The sequence below is a fragment of the Rhinopithecus roxellana genome, chromosome 5 (genome assembly GCF_007565055.1).
Source record: "Rhinopithecus roxellana isolate Shanxi Qingling chromosome 5, ASM756505v1, whole genome shotgun sequence".
NCBI lineage: Eukaryota > Metazoa > Chordata > Mammalia > Primates > Cercopithecidae > Rhinopithecus > Rhinopithecus roxellana.
In genome coordinates, this window is record NC_044553.1 from 116,240,292 (window position 1) to 116,252,973 (window position 12,682).

At 36.8% G+C, this 12,682-nt stretch overlaps 1 protein-coding gene across 1 annotated transcript in view; it reads left to right on the forward strand.

Moving 5' to 3' along the window:
• Positions 1–1,274: 1,274 nt before the first annotated feature.
• The window catches only part of LOC115897583 (cytosolic carboxypeptidase 4-like), a 174,436-nt gene continuing 163,028 nt past the window's right edge, over positions 1,275–12,682 (forward strand). Inside the window, exons 1-2 of the mRNA XM_030930839.1 lie at positions 1,275–1,332; positions 11,627–11,807. Of these exons, the coding sequence (XP_030786699.1) occupies positions 1,275–1,332; positions 11,627–11,807 (239 nt within the window). The remainder of the gene's footprint in view (positions 1,333–11,626; positions 11,808–12,682) is intronic.

The window sequence follows — 12,682 nt, forward strand, 5'->3', positions numbered from 1 at the left end:
GGGTAGCTGAGGATGATGCTTCGTCTTATGTTGCTTCTTCTTCTTCTTTCTTCTTCTCTTCTTCTTCTTTTCTTCTTCTTTTCTTCTTCTTCTTCTTCAAGTGAAATCAAGTTTATTAAGGGAGTAAAGGAATAAAGAACGGCTACTCGATAGGCAGAGAAGCCCCAGAGCCTTCTTTTCTAAGATGATGATTCCACTCCTCCTCTTTCAATCCATTGCCTTGCTTTAAGTAAATACCCACTAATGCCCAGGACCTCAAGCCTGGGACCTTCACAGTACTTCCATGATGTTATTGTCTCCCTTCTCCACTTCCCAGACCTTGTTTGGCTGGGACTTTAACTCTTTAACTATAGTCCCTATTATAGTGCCTGTTGCATCTCAAGACCTCAATAAATAAATATTCTTTGAATGAAAGAATGAATAAAAAATGCGTGATTATGTTGTGACATAACTGGGCATGGAGGAGTTAATGACAGGAGCTAATTACAGTTAATTGCACCTATCTAATCAGCAAGTATTTTCTGAATAATTCCCATGTGGACAACAGAGAAATAAGATATGGAAAGCAGGCACGGTGGTGGAAGAGACCAAACATGAAAATGGAAAAACTTCTAATAGGAGCTGTGACTATAAAAAAAAAGAAAGAAAGAAAGAAAATGGACTGCAGGTCACATGGTGAGTTGTATGCAGTTGCATAGATGATGTGCCATGGGACCCAGGAAAAGGGAATTATTTCTGCCTGTGGCGTCAAGAAAAGCTTCAGGTGAGAGGACAATGACAGTTTGCTAGGCAGAAGAAGTGAGGATGAAAAGGAAAGGACACTGTGTGTTTTGGGAACAGTAAAAATCAGAGTGATGGGTATTTGGTTCAGGAGTGACAGAAAATGAGACCAATTGGCTGGACCAGCTGGAGTGGGGTACACCTTCAACGAGGAGACTAAGGACTGTGGATTCTACTACAGTGTATTACCTGGAAGGTGATACCATCAGCTTTAGGTTTTTGTTTTTACACCTCATAGGCTGCTGTGTGGCTGGACCAGATGTTAAGGAAGAGGTTGTGGTAATGCAGTGAAGAAGAAAGGGAGATATATGTTTGAGAGAGAAGGAAAGAGAGAGGGTGGGGCTTGAAGGTCTTGGACATTAATAGGAAAATGTGTGTATTACTTACAATTTGTGAAGAAGCTGAAAAGAGTTAAGAAAAAAATTTGGAGGCTGCCAATAGAATGTTCATTATCCTTCAATCAGTTTCCAAAGCTTATCAGCTACAAAGGGCCTATGGTCAGCCTTTGCCTCCATGCTTTCCTCCCTGCTGCCCCCAGGAATCCCCAGTGTGGTGAGTAGGACCATCAGAATCTCTGTTACCCCCTCTGCCAATGCATGAATCCCCACACCTTTTTGGTGAAAAATAAGCAAATCCATCCCATCACAGAAAGACATCACAGCTTCTTGGGCTCCTTGCCATCTAGAGGTAACGAAGGTCACACGTCAGGTTTTGGGGAAAAGGCAGAGTGCAAAGTTCTGGGAAGGACAGGGTCTGGGGCCACTTCCTGCCACTGGAAGGTGGGTAGGGCTGAAGATGAACAAGTTCTGGCGAAGGTAAATGGTTTGGAAATGATAATCTGGTCAGTTTCTTATTCCAGTGGTATATGGGTCAGAAAGATCATAGCTTAAGAGTTTGTAAAAGACAGCTTGGGTGCAGACAAACCCTGCTCATCTGGGAAAGAATTGTGTCCCAGCAAGAGAAAGCCAACTCACACTTGGTTGTTCTGAAGCCGATTATTAGCCGCAATTTCCTGCACTTTCTATTTTCTTCTGCTGCCACCCAACTTTGGACCACTTTTCTGCTTATTAGCACTTGCATCTGAATATTGGAAAAGACCAAAAGAGAGATGAAGAAGCTCCATGTAATTTTGCTTCCTGCTAGCAGCTTTACTAAAAGAATACTGAAGGAACCAATAGAATTAAAGCAGATTGAAACCATTGGCTAAAAAGTTTGACTTTCATCTACCCTGTTTCACATTGCCATTGATAATCATTAAATTTAGTGCAGCAAAGACTTAAGAGAGCCTTGCTTTATGGGTAGAGAACAGAGATTTCAAAATATTTTAATTGTCCCAAATCCATTCAATCAGTAAGAGGCAGAACGAGATCTCAAACCAAAGTCTTCCAATTCATGATTTACATGGTACTTGTTTCTTCACTATATCATATTGTGTCTCAATAAGATTCATTTTGGCCTTCCTCTTAAATGTATACAGGCAAAAGAATACATAATGAAATGAAAAGAATATTGGATTTTGATTCAGAACACCTAAGATTTTCCCTTGCTTTCTCTCTTTTCTTGCCTTACAAGCAAGAGAGTGATAATTCCTGCCTTGCCTACTTCACAGATTTACTCACAATACCGAAGGAATAATACAGGTGAAAAGGCCTTCTCTGCTGCAAGGTGCTATAAAAATGCCATGAATGTGTTTACATACAATCCCACACATTTGAACAGAGCTAGTCAGAATTATTTGTTACTATGTTATATATCTACCAGTTGTAATAACATGGCATGAATTTAAAGGATTCTTTTTATTTTGCGGTATTGAGGAAATTCTAAGAAATTAGAAAGGTATCAGTAATAATTGATACAGCTTTTGAGGAGAAGAAAATACTTTATTATTTGCAGGTGTTAGGATTATCTTCCTGGAAACTTTAAGAGAATCAACAGAAAACAATAAAAAAAATAAGGAGTAGAAGGAAGTTCCATAATTTGGAAATTTCAATAAAAGTTTTTTTTCTTATCTTGGAAAACATGAAAAAGAACACATACAACAGAAAACAAAAAGACACATTTCTATTTCTGTAAAATGAGGAGACAAGTTTCCAGGTACCTAAAGACTGTTAAAAGCTGTCAAGTTCTTGCACACTGGTGGAAGAAACAGAGAGAGATGTGGAAAATGGAGAGGTTATGAGCAGGGGTGATAGGATTTTATGCCCAACAAAAATATTTTTCAAAACTGAGGATAAATTGAATTCACTGTCAGACAAACAAGACATGCATATGTTCACTGCCAGCAGATTCATTTCGGAAGAAACACTGAAAGGTGAGTTTCAGGCAGGAGGAAAATGAAACCTGATGAAAGTTTGTAGATGCAGCAAGGAGTGAGGAGTAACTAAAAGGGTAAATATGTGGTTTAAATCAATATTGACTTTATTACACAATAAATGTAAATGTGTTATGGATTTTAGGATATGTAGTGGAAACTAAAATATAGTAGATTATATTACACTATAATAAATCAGAGAAGTACCTTGTAATCTCTAAGGTAACTGCTGAAAAAGAATAGAAGGATATATAACTTAAGCTAATAGAGGAGAAAAAAGAAACAATGGGAAGAAAACAATCAATCCAAATGAAGGTCAGATGGGAAAAAGAATTGATCGTATGTTAGGACAAATGGAGAGCAAATAGTAAATTGATAGCATTATGCCAATATAAATCATTAATTATATCAAATGGAAATTGATTAAATGCTTCAATTAAAATAAAACAGTGCTAGACTAAATAAAATACAATATACAACCATATGGTGCTTCAAAAGACAAATACTTGTGAAGTTATGGAAACACTGAAAGTAAAGTGATGAAAAATATATGTATTTTAAATACTAACCAAAAAAAGCCAGAAAAGCTGTATTTATACACACAAAGGAGACCTTAAGGCAATGCCTTAGGAGAAGTGGAGAGATATCTTATGATGACAAAAAGTTCAGTTAAACAGGGAAATATAATAATTCTAAATCTGCATGCAGTGAATAACATAGCCTAAAAATAAAGAAAGAATTGACAACATTATAATGTGGAATAGACAAATCCACAATCATCTTTGGAGATATTAACATAACCCTCTCAATAATTCACAAAACAAGCAGATATAATATTGGTTAGAATATAGACAATATGACTAACAAACTTGACCTAATTGTTGTATATGGAACATTGTACCCAACAACATTCTTTGATGGTAACAACTTTATTCATAATGGCCCTAAACCAGAAAGAACTCAAATGTCTGTCAAGAGGTGAGAGAATAAACAAATTGTGGCATATTCACTGCTATGTGGTACTCTGGAATACAACTCAGTGATTAAAATAAATTATTGATGCATCCAACAATATAGATAGCTCTCAAAAGTATTATGCTAAGTTAAAGAAGCCAGGCAGAAAAGTTATATACTGCATGCTTTTTTTTGTTTGTTTTGTTTTTTTTTTTTTTTGAGACGGAGTTTTGTTCTTGTCACCCAGCCTGGAGTGCAGTGGTGCGATCTTGGCTCACTGCAACCTCTGCCTCCTGAGTTCAAGCAATTCTCCTGCATCAGCCTCCTGAGTAGCTGGGATTACAGGTGTGCACCACCATGCCCGGCTAATTTTCGTATTTTTTTAGTTAAGACGAGGTTTTGCCATGTTAACCAGGCTGGTCTTGAAATCCTGACCTCAGGTGATCTGCCTACCTCAGCCTGCCAAAGTGCTGGGATTACAGGTGTGAGCCATCACTACCCACACTGTATGATTTAATTATTATGACATTCCAGAAAAGAAAGCACTATGGTGATAAAAAGCAAATCGGTGGTTGCCAGAGGCTAGCGGTGGGGTGAAGGGATTGCCTGCAAAGTGAAATGAGGGGAATATTGGAGATGATAATAATAATTTCATTTGGTTTTACGACGCTGTATACATGTGTCAAAGTTTATTGACTTGTAACACTAAAATAGGTAAAATTTATTTTGTGTAAATTATATCACAATAAAACTAATAAAAAAGATAGAAACATCTTTTAATATTGATATAGAAACATCTTCAAGATATATTGGTAAATGAAAAATGCACAGTGCATAAAATGTGCATAGTATATACCTTTTTTGGAAAACATAGTAGCATGTGTCTTATATATACAAATTTTTCTCATTTTAATTTGTTTTTCTCAGAATCTTTCCACTTCCTTTTCCACTCCTGTTTCCTGTCTCCTTCCTTCCTCATCCTGTTTTCCTTCTATCAGGTCTATATACACTCTCTTCTAGGATTGCTGGACTTCATGTTAGCTGCATGATTCCACTTTGAAATCAAACCTGCTCACCTGGCCATTTCTTCTGCCCCTTAATTCCACTATCTAATTCTTCAACTCCAAGAAGCCCCATAGGATCATACCTTTGCATAATGTTTTTTATGTTTTGTTTTGTTTTGTTTTGTTTGTTTTGTTTTTGTGGTGCTTCCATAGCATGCAAGATTGCTCCCAAACCCTTAGTATGCCCCAGAAAGGGCTGCAGAAGAAGACACAAACTTAGTTTTTGTACCTTCATTCCTTCTCTTGCCTTCCAAATGGCCTGTGCTTTAGTCACATTAAACCACTTCACTTTTCCTTGGGTATTATGCACTTTATGACCTCAGTTGTTTGCAAATAGATCTACTTAAGCCATTTCTACTACTTTTCTTTTTTCTTTTCTTTACTTGGCAAACACTTAAACTAGACAGACCAGATCAAATGTTACCTTTTCTGTGAAAATTCATTTTTTTACTCTTCCTCTCCTGTGGTGCCTTAGTATTTGAAAATACTTTGCCTTTGTGAAATTGACACATGATTATTATTCTCTAAAAAAGCAAACATTCCAGATAGGGATAAAGATGACCTAAAAATCACCTAGATTACCACTACTTGCAGCTGTCTCTATATATAGATACCTTTTGATAAATTTTACAGCTACATACAAATAGGATCCTTCTGTGATGTACTCTATCCTCTGTTTTTTTTTTCAGTCACCATTATATCACAGATATCTTTTTGTGTTGACAGAAAAAAACTTATGTGTCATTTTTAATGGCTGCATAGCATTCTGTTTTGCATATTGTTTCTTGAACTACTTTCCTATGAAAGTGTGTTTAAGTCATTTGCAGTTGTTTGCATTAGTATAAATGATGTCACAATGATTATTCCACTATGTTTGAAAATATCCTGATGAATGACCCTGATCACATTGGATTGTAATTATCTGTGTGCCTGTCTTTCCTACCAGACTGTTACTAGCTTCCTGAGGGCAAAAAAACCATTATTTATCTTGTAATCTACAGAACCCTGCAGAGTGCCAGTAGGAGCTTAATATATATTGTTGAAAGAAAGAAGAAATGAATGAATGGATGTTTATATAGTTGGGCACACGTTTATCATCATACATGTCTTCAGTTTTTACTCAACTTTTCATTGGCCTAAAGGCCGGATATCTCTTAGGCATTATTCAATCCCCTACTTGTTCCTAATCTCTCTTTACAGATGTCATTACCACTATAAATTCAATATGTAGCTTTAAGAATTAAAATCTGTCCAAACCATGACTCCCCCATAGACTATGGTGGTCTCTGAAACATATTTTATTAATTGCAGAAAAAAATAAATGCAAATATCTGGCACTTTTTGCCTGACCCTAAGCAGACATGAGTTACTAAGACTGAGATTGTCAATTGCAAGAAAAAATCACATGGTATGTGTGATGCATACTATTTACGGCTGTTGTCCATTATGAGTTCTCTGGAGTACCATTTTCTGCTACAACTGAATGGTCTTGTAAGTTTAACTTACCAACATGACTGCAAAATTGTCTTAAATCACAGAGGGGAAGAGAGGAAAGCCAACTAGAACTGGCTAAAATACTGCTTATGTCTTCATGAGAATCCATCGTTTTCCCCATTTGCTTCTTCAGGATACTAGAACAGCCTGCAAGGTCTTGTGGTGTATTACAACACAGCAGATTATCAACTTGACTCTCCAATGGAAAGAAACACATTGTTGATGGCTCTCTGTTAGAGCTTGCATTTGGTTTATTGATTAATGTATTGCATTGTACTGGGTATATCAGGCAATGGAAGCCAACTGGCCCAGACGATGGAAGTGTTTTGTTAGTGTAAAAAATTTACAAGAGCTTAAGCCATTTTTTATTTCTTCTTGCTGGGCTGAAAGCACTTACCATTGTTGTCCAATATGCTGCAAATGAACATAGTTCAAAAATCACAAAGAGAGTGATATGGAGTTATAGAATTGAAAATAGGATACTGATTGGGTACAAATTCATCAAGCCTCTTTATTTCGAAACAAGCTTTTTGTTGGCATGCCAACACAGCTTGCTTTGGAAGAAGCAAAAGGAACTGTGAGCAAATGATATAGTAGGAAAGTTGACCTCCAGTTAATTTCAGTTGTGCCCAGCTAGCTAACTGTACATCTCCTTCTTTCCAACATTTTTTTTTAGAAAGTTTCAGTTAGTGAGTCATTAGTCCTATATACAGAACACCTAATCTTCTATGGACTGAATATGTATGTCCTCCCAAAATTTCTGTGCTGAAATCCTAATTCCCAAAGCGATGGTGTTAGAAGGTGGAGCCTTTGGAAGTTGATTAGGTCATGAGGGTAGTGCCCTCATAAATGGGATTAGTACTTTAAGAAAAGAGTCTTGAGGGAATTCAGTTGTCCCTTCCACATGTGAAGACACAGTAAAAAGAAGGTCATCTAAGAAACAGAAGGCGGACCCTCACCAGACACAGAGTTTGCTGGATTTAATCATGGATTTCTCTGCCTCCAGAACTGTGAAAAAGAAATTTCTGTTGTTTATAAGCCACCCAGTCTATGGTATTCTGCTATGGAAGCCCGGAAAAAGTAAGACAAATCCATTGCTCAGTTTTTTCAGAAACTTACATAACTCATCTCATGTTAAAAATGGTGAGGCTGGAATTTGAACCCTGGAAATACGGCTCCTAAAGTTGTTCTCTAATTCACTATGCTGTACTCTCTCTGATTGGGTAAACGTGTCATCTACAATAATTTCAGAATTAATTTTATAAAGCAGTCTTTGGCATATATTGCTTCAGATGAAAATTTATCAACTCCCTTTTTCTTAAGATAGTGGTTCTCAATTGTTCTTTTCTAAAACACACATGTCAAATATCATTCTCCCTACAACTATATCACTCTCTTCTCCACAATCTAGAAAGCACACATGAATGCATGTTATTCAAGGTAATATTATTATAGGGATGACTTTAAATCTGATCTTACATTGAATTTGACAGGGTGTAGCAAAAACTTGAGTACAGTGGCCTAACCAAATATTGGTTTACTATTCTCAAATATCTGGAAGTAATGAAGAAGCTAGTGAAAATGTGGTATAGCTGCTTAAGGAATTTGGTAGGAACCCTGGCTCCCTCTACTTTTATGGTTGCCATCTTTAGCATGTGACTTTGATTCTCAAGTTGGCTTTCTCATCTGAAGGTATCACATCTATGTGCAAAACTGGAGGAAGAAGAAGGGCAAAGGACAAGACACAAAAACCAAGTAGACATTTACCAGATGAAACTGTTCCCTTTAATTAGTTTTCCCAAAAGACTCACAGTCTAGTAACATTTACATCTCACTGAACACAACTGTGTCACATGGCCACTCCTACCTACAAAAGGATCCATGAAGCTAATATTTTAATATGGGCAAATTCCTTCCCCTTCAAAAATCAGGGTTCTGGTAATAAGAAAGAAAGGGAGAAAGGCTACTGGGGAGGTGACTGGCAGTTTGTGCCATGTATGTAATATCATAAGCAAACACTGGCACTTTTATTGGTAACTGATGACTCTGCAATATACCCTGTTACTTATCACAGGATATCAGTGAGACACTGACTCTATGGTTGAGAGTGTCTGATCTACAGGATGAAGTCCAAATCCCTAAACAAAATATATAAGAAAGGATCTTACCAGTTTAATACTAGCTTACTTTTTAAAATTTATGTTCCACCTTCTCTAGCCCTTTGCTTAAGTCACACGTAACTTGTCTTCATTTTTTAATTCACCGACTTTTGCGCCACTGGTTTTGGCATATGTCCCTTTCTTTGTTCAGAAGACCCTCCTCACTGTCTCCAGCTGGTAAATAACACTTATTCTGCAAGACCCAGTGTGAATACCATCACATCTCTGGAAATGGCCTTAACTTTCTCAGTCATGTCGATTTTGGTGTTTTGTATACACCTCCATTAGCTCACTTGTAATTATTTTCTTTCATATTTGTCACTACTGACATACACTATGGACTCTTAGAGAATGAGGACTATAATTTATTCAACTTTTTCTACCCAGTGCTCCTGCAGTTCTTGGAAGATGCTCAAGACATCTGCTTAAGGGAAAATATAGCTGAGTGTTACCTCCAGTGTATAGGTGACCTACAAGGAGGTGAAGTGACCTGTTTTCACCATAGTCAGTAAAAATGCACTGATCTACACCCCTTAAATCTAGACCTCAGTGGATTAATGGCTGTCAGCAGAAATATGGAAGAGACATATAGTGTTGAGTTTTTTTTGGTCTTAGTTGATGATAATAACATAATTCTATAACTTAAAGGTGTTTTCTTTATATCTTCCATTGCCTATTCTTTAGCTCTGTTATCAAGAGATATTCAATTTTTTCATTCTTTGTGCACAATTTGAGACACAATTTGTATCCTCAAAAAGGCTACTTTTTTTAAGATTCTATATATGAGTAAGATCATATCATGTTTGTCTTTCTGTGTGTGTCTTATTTCACCTAATACAGTGTCCTCCAGGCTCATCCATGTTGCTTAAAATGACAGAATTTCATTTTGTTTGATGGTTGAATAGTATTCCATTTTATCTATGTGTGTGTGTGTATATATGTATGTATATATGTATATACACACACATATAGTCACATATACATACAATGATATATATGTGTGTATATGTATAATATATATAATACATAATATAATATATACTATATTACATATATACACACACACACATATTCATCTGTAGTTGGACATTTAGGTAGAGTCTATATCTTGTCTGTTGTGAATAACACAGAAATTCAGTAAACATGATCAAGGTGCCTGCAATAAACATGGGAGTGCAGATATCTTTCAAAATGCTGATTTTATTTACTTTGGATATATACACAGTAGTGGTATTGCTGAATCATATGATAGTTCTATTTTTAATTTTTTGAGGGACCTCCATAATGAGTAGAATAGTGGTTACCAGGAGCTGGGCACGGTAGTGGCAAGGGAGAAACAGGGGAAGATGGTCAATGTATACAAAATTACAGTTAGGAAGAATAAATTCTGGTTTTCTGTTACACAGTAGGGTGACTAGAGCAAATAATAATGTAATGCACATTTCAAAATAGCTAAAAAAGAATGTTTTGAATATTATCACTCCAAAGAAATGATAACTATTTAAAATAATGAATATGGTAATTACACAGATTTGGTCATTATACAATGTATACATACACTGAAACATCACGTTATATCCCATAAACATAAATATGTCTAATGATTGTATGTCAATTATAAATAAATTAATAAAAATATTACTGTTTAAGGAAATAAAAGACATTTGAACTTAAAGTGGTTTGAATAATATGGAAAGAATTTACTAGCTTATTAACTTTCAGGTTGTTCAGCGGCTGGTATATTTACACTTAGCAAATACTTAGTACTTGTCATTAGAGGAAGTTTAGGAGCAATGGGAATTGGATGAGAATACAAAAGGAAAAATTAGTCATAAAAAAAACACAAAATTGAACAAAGGGTTAGAGTAGACATGGTGAGTTCTTGATATGATGCTGCAACCTTACCGTTTCTTCCCTGAGTATATGGAAGACAGACATCACTAAATCAATCAAAACACATTTTTCACCTGAGCCCAGACATGGCTTTAGAAAGCATTTCAGCAGTACGATACTCCAGTGATCTTCTATAAACAAAGGAGGGAAAACATTCCTATCTTTCCCTCATCAGTGCATTCTCCATAAAGACTGTTCATGTCAATATACTACCTGTAACTGGGTGGAGAATGTTTTCCTGACTCCCTTTGCAAAGTGAAGCAAGCATTGTGACTCCAAGATTGAGCTTCCACGTATTGAACTCTTCTGTCAAATCTCTCTCAAGGATTGGGTTCAATGTCTTACAATCGTGGAGTTCCAAACACACTGCTTCTGTTACTTGCTTTCTATTTCTGCTAAAGAATGAGAGGGATCATCCCACCCACAGACTTTACAAATGAGGAGGGAGATAGCTAACACGTACTGAATGGCAGTCAACATAGTGAGTGCTTTATATTTACATCTTTTTGTGTTTTATAACAACCACATAAGGTCAGTATTATTGTCCCAATTTTATAGATAGGAGATAGTGTCAAAGAAATTAATTCATTTGCTTGAGATCCCAGAGGTGGTGAGGGATGAAGATAATATTCAATCTGAGATCTGTGACATCTGGCATCATGCTATTGAACTCTGGAGAGTTAGTTTTTTTTTTGTGATCTTGATAAAATCTGCTTTTTGGGTTCTTTTCATACCACCAAGTAGTTACATTTTTGATGACAGCCTTGAGCTGTACCTTCATACTTTCTTGAGTCTTGCAGACCACAGAGGCAGATGGAAAATGGGTAAACATAGATCAGATATGTGTTAGAAACAATCAATCTATTTAAAACCTCATGCCAATCATGTGAAAATCTGGTCCTCTGGAGACCATCTTGATGGAAATGGAAAGCAAATTTGGGTTTAATCTTCTTATGTCCCTTTTTCTGCAGGACATCGTCCATATCAGGTGATCACTGCTCGAGTTCATCCAGGAGAGAGCAATGCCAGTTGGGTGACGAAGGGTACCTTGGAGTTCCTGGTCAGCAGTGACCCTGTGGCTAGGCTCTTGAGGGAAAACTTCATCTTCAAGATCATACCCATGCTCAACCCAGACGGTGTCATCAACGGCAAGTATGTCAGACACCTGGCTCAGCCCAACTACATTTATGCTACCGTAGTAACAATGTCATTTCACCAAGTGGGCGTGATTGGAGAGGCCTCGGTACTCTGCCAGGAATAAACTCTTGGTTTTCTGTTTTCTGGTACAAATAACAGTATACTTTCCATACACACTGATGTCAGTCTCATGGTTTCTCTGAATAGAAAAGTATAGAGTTGAGACCTCGGCAGGAGGATCGCTTGAGACCAGTAGTGCAAGACCAGTCTGGGCAACACAGTGAGACCCGGTCTCTTCAAAATAAATAAGTTAAAAAAATAGGAAGCTATAGAATCATAGGCAATTAATAGCAGAGGAAAAATCTAGTTTAACATTTTTCTTTTAAAAAGGAGGAAACTGGTGTCCAGGGTAATCAAATGATTTGTCCGAATCACATGGTGGGTTAATGACAAAGTCAGGGCTCAAACTGTGATTTCTTCAGAGTAAGACCAACGCTTTTATTTACTTATTAATATTTACTACAGGGAAATCTTTATTCTCAGTCAGATATAATAGGATACAGTTATAATAATGGTGTCCCTCTAGCTAAATAAAATGTTGGCTGAAAAATAGAAGGTTGAGGTCATTCTTCTCTTTACCTAGCCCTTACAGAACTCTTCGAAATATATGATGGGAAAGATGGTTTCCATGCCTGGTGAGCTCCATCGAAATGGGCCACATTCTCAGAGTTTGTGAGCTGAGGTCCAGACATCAGATGAGGCACCCAAAGTCACATAGGTGGTGCATGAGGGTGACAGGATTAACGTCCACAAAGACGTCTTTCAAACTTTGTGGGCAAAGGATAAAGCCCCTTGCCATGATAATAGATGATTCTTTTTACTATAGGAAT